At 37.3% G+C, this 2,365-nt stretch overlaps 1 protein-coding gene across 8 annotated transcripts in view; it reads left to right on the plus strand.

Moving 5' to 3' along the window:
• Positions 1-2,365, plus strand: part of LOC106873773 (E3 ubiquitin-protein ligase MIB2) — a 58,923-nt gene that overhangs the window by 25,072 nt on the left and 31,486 nt on the right. For all 8 annotated transcript variants that reach the window (XM_014921273.2, XM_014921276.2, XM_014921277.2 and 5 more), the window contains exon 7: positions 1,526-1,562. In XM_014921273.2, coding sequence (XP_014776759.1) covers positions 1,526-1,562 — 37 coding nt within the window. The remainder of the gene's footprint in view (positions 1-1,525; positions 1,563-2,365) is intronic.

The raw sequence follows: 2,365 nt of genomic DNA on the forward strand, positions 1-2,365 counted from the left end.
TTTAAGACAACAACTGAATTCAATTGAATTTCATGGAGAGAAACAAGATAAATAATAGAGGGCAAACTAAAGCGCGAAGGTATGAGATGTTTGAGGCCGTAAATAAATTTTTAAAAAAATCTCTATCTTATCTGCATCTTGGAGATTTCGTCGTAGTATGTCAGCGAGATAATTTAGAATGGGTTTCTCATTTATATATAGCCAGAACCTGAAGACCTTAAGGAAAAAACTACGAGAGAGAGAGAGAGGATGGAGGTGTAGACAGAGGCATGGCGGGAGAAAAGATCATCATCATCATCATATATATATATAAAGAGAGAGAGAGAGGGGGGACCAGTCAAGCAGCACATCACGCTAGACTCTGGTGAAATTTCCCATGTCTCAGGTTGCACAGGTACAGGAATATCCCCTGAGTGTGGAACAAGCCTTGGGTATATTATGCGATCTTTAGTCTTGTTGAATCCAGCTACTTTAGTCATACAACAGTAGCAGTCATCATAGTGGTTCGTCTGCTCCCGTCATACCACTGGTATTCCAAAGGTCATACATTTAAGTTTTCCAACTGACCACATCTGAAGCTTACTGATGCAACTCTTGCAAGCTTTGTGAGGTGCAAATGGTTTCTCCTGGTCTCCCAGTTTGCAGCTAAAATAAGCTAAACAGCAGCGCTTCAACAAAGGAGTAATGTTGCTCTGGGAATCTGAAGGGATTAATTGCCCGCAGACATAGCAGAATATATCTGTTGAATTGATGCTGCCTCTAGACATATTCACAGGCTGAAAATAAAGAAAAATATATTAGATTTAACATTTGAGTCAATATAAGGCAAGCATTTTAATTTATCATTTACTTATGTTATACAAAAAGAGAAAAGTAATGTCTCTATATAACTTGACAAACTGATGTGATAGAGACGAATAAAAATCACAATGACTCGTTAGTTTTCATATATATTCAGAAAAAGATGCCATACAGCCAATAAAAAAAACAAAAAACATGCAGACCAGTGTTATCACTCTGGAGTCAATATAATCTGTACCAGTAATATCCAGGGTTTCATTTAATGAACTGTACTCTCTTTTTTCTCCTGTTCTTGTGTCTTATTACTGTTGGACAAAATACCTTGTGGTATTTATTTACTACTCTTTATGTTCTGAGTTCAAATCCTGCCATGGTCAACTTGTCCTTCCATCTTTGTAAGATAGATAAAATACAATACCAGTCATGTACTGGAGTCCATGTGATTAACTGTAGTCCTTCTTTCCCTCCTAAATTTCATGCTTATATAACAATTGTTCATTGTACCATATATACATTTCTGTGTTCACTCAAGTGTGTATATATCATTGTTCTGCTGTGTAGTGTGTGCATTGAATTAATGTGTGTGTGTTTGTAATTGCTGTAATTAGGTTTTGGTGACCTAATTACATTTGTTTTCTTTAATGACCTAATGACTATTAATTATATTAATCTCTGTGATGTTTATATTTTTCATGTTTTTCTTTCCTCTTTCCATAATGTTCAGGCAACACTATGATGTGGTGACTCTGATGCTGTCCCAGGTTAGTTAACATATGCATATTATATACACTCTCTATTATTTTATTGATCTGTTTAATATATCATCAAGGTAACAGTGAAATAATCGGGATACATTTAATCACCTGTACTCCCAGATCATGGGTCTGTGGAGAAACTGTATATTGATCATGATGATGATGATATTAGTGGTGTTAACAGTCCACCTTACCACCACCACTGACTATAATATATTTAATGGTCAGATGATACAAGGTCATCATGAAATTAACAAACATATAACAGAAATTATGTCTACACATATATCATTATCATCATATTCATCGTTTAACGTTCGTTTCCCATGCTGACATGGGATGGACGGTTCGATTGGGGTCTGGAAAGCCAGGAGGCCGCACCAAGCCCCAATCTGATCTGGCAGTGTTTTTACAGCTGCATGCCCTCCCTAATGCCAACCACTCTGAGTGTGTAGTTGGTGTTTTTTATGTGCCACAGGCACAGAAGCCAGTCGAAGCGGCACTGGCATCGGCCACATTCAGATGGTGCTTTTTACGTGCTGGTCGGAATTGAAAAATAATGAGTCATTGTGTATTACTTCTACTCGGAATTCTTCACTATACTCATTTCCAATCCTAACCCTACTGACGGAATCTCGGTACAGGGCCTGTACAACCCTTACTAACCATTCGTCAATCCACAGTTTGCGCATCGCCCATCAGATAAGGGATCAGGGGACCTTGTCAAAGGCTTTCTCCATGTCCAAAACAGCCAAATATACGGGTTTATCTTTGGCTATATATATATATATATATATATATATATATAT

This window comes from Octopus bimaculoides, chromosome 5 (assembly GCF_001194135.2).
Source record: "Octopus bimaculoides isolate UCB-OBI-ISO-001 chromosome 5, ASM119413v2, whole genome shotgun sequence".
In the NCBI taxonomy this organism is placed as follows: Eukaryota; Metazoa; Mollusca; class Cephalopoda; order Octopoda; family Octopodidae; genus Octopus; species Octopus bimaculoides.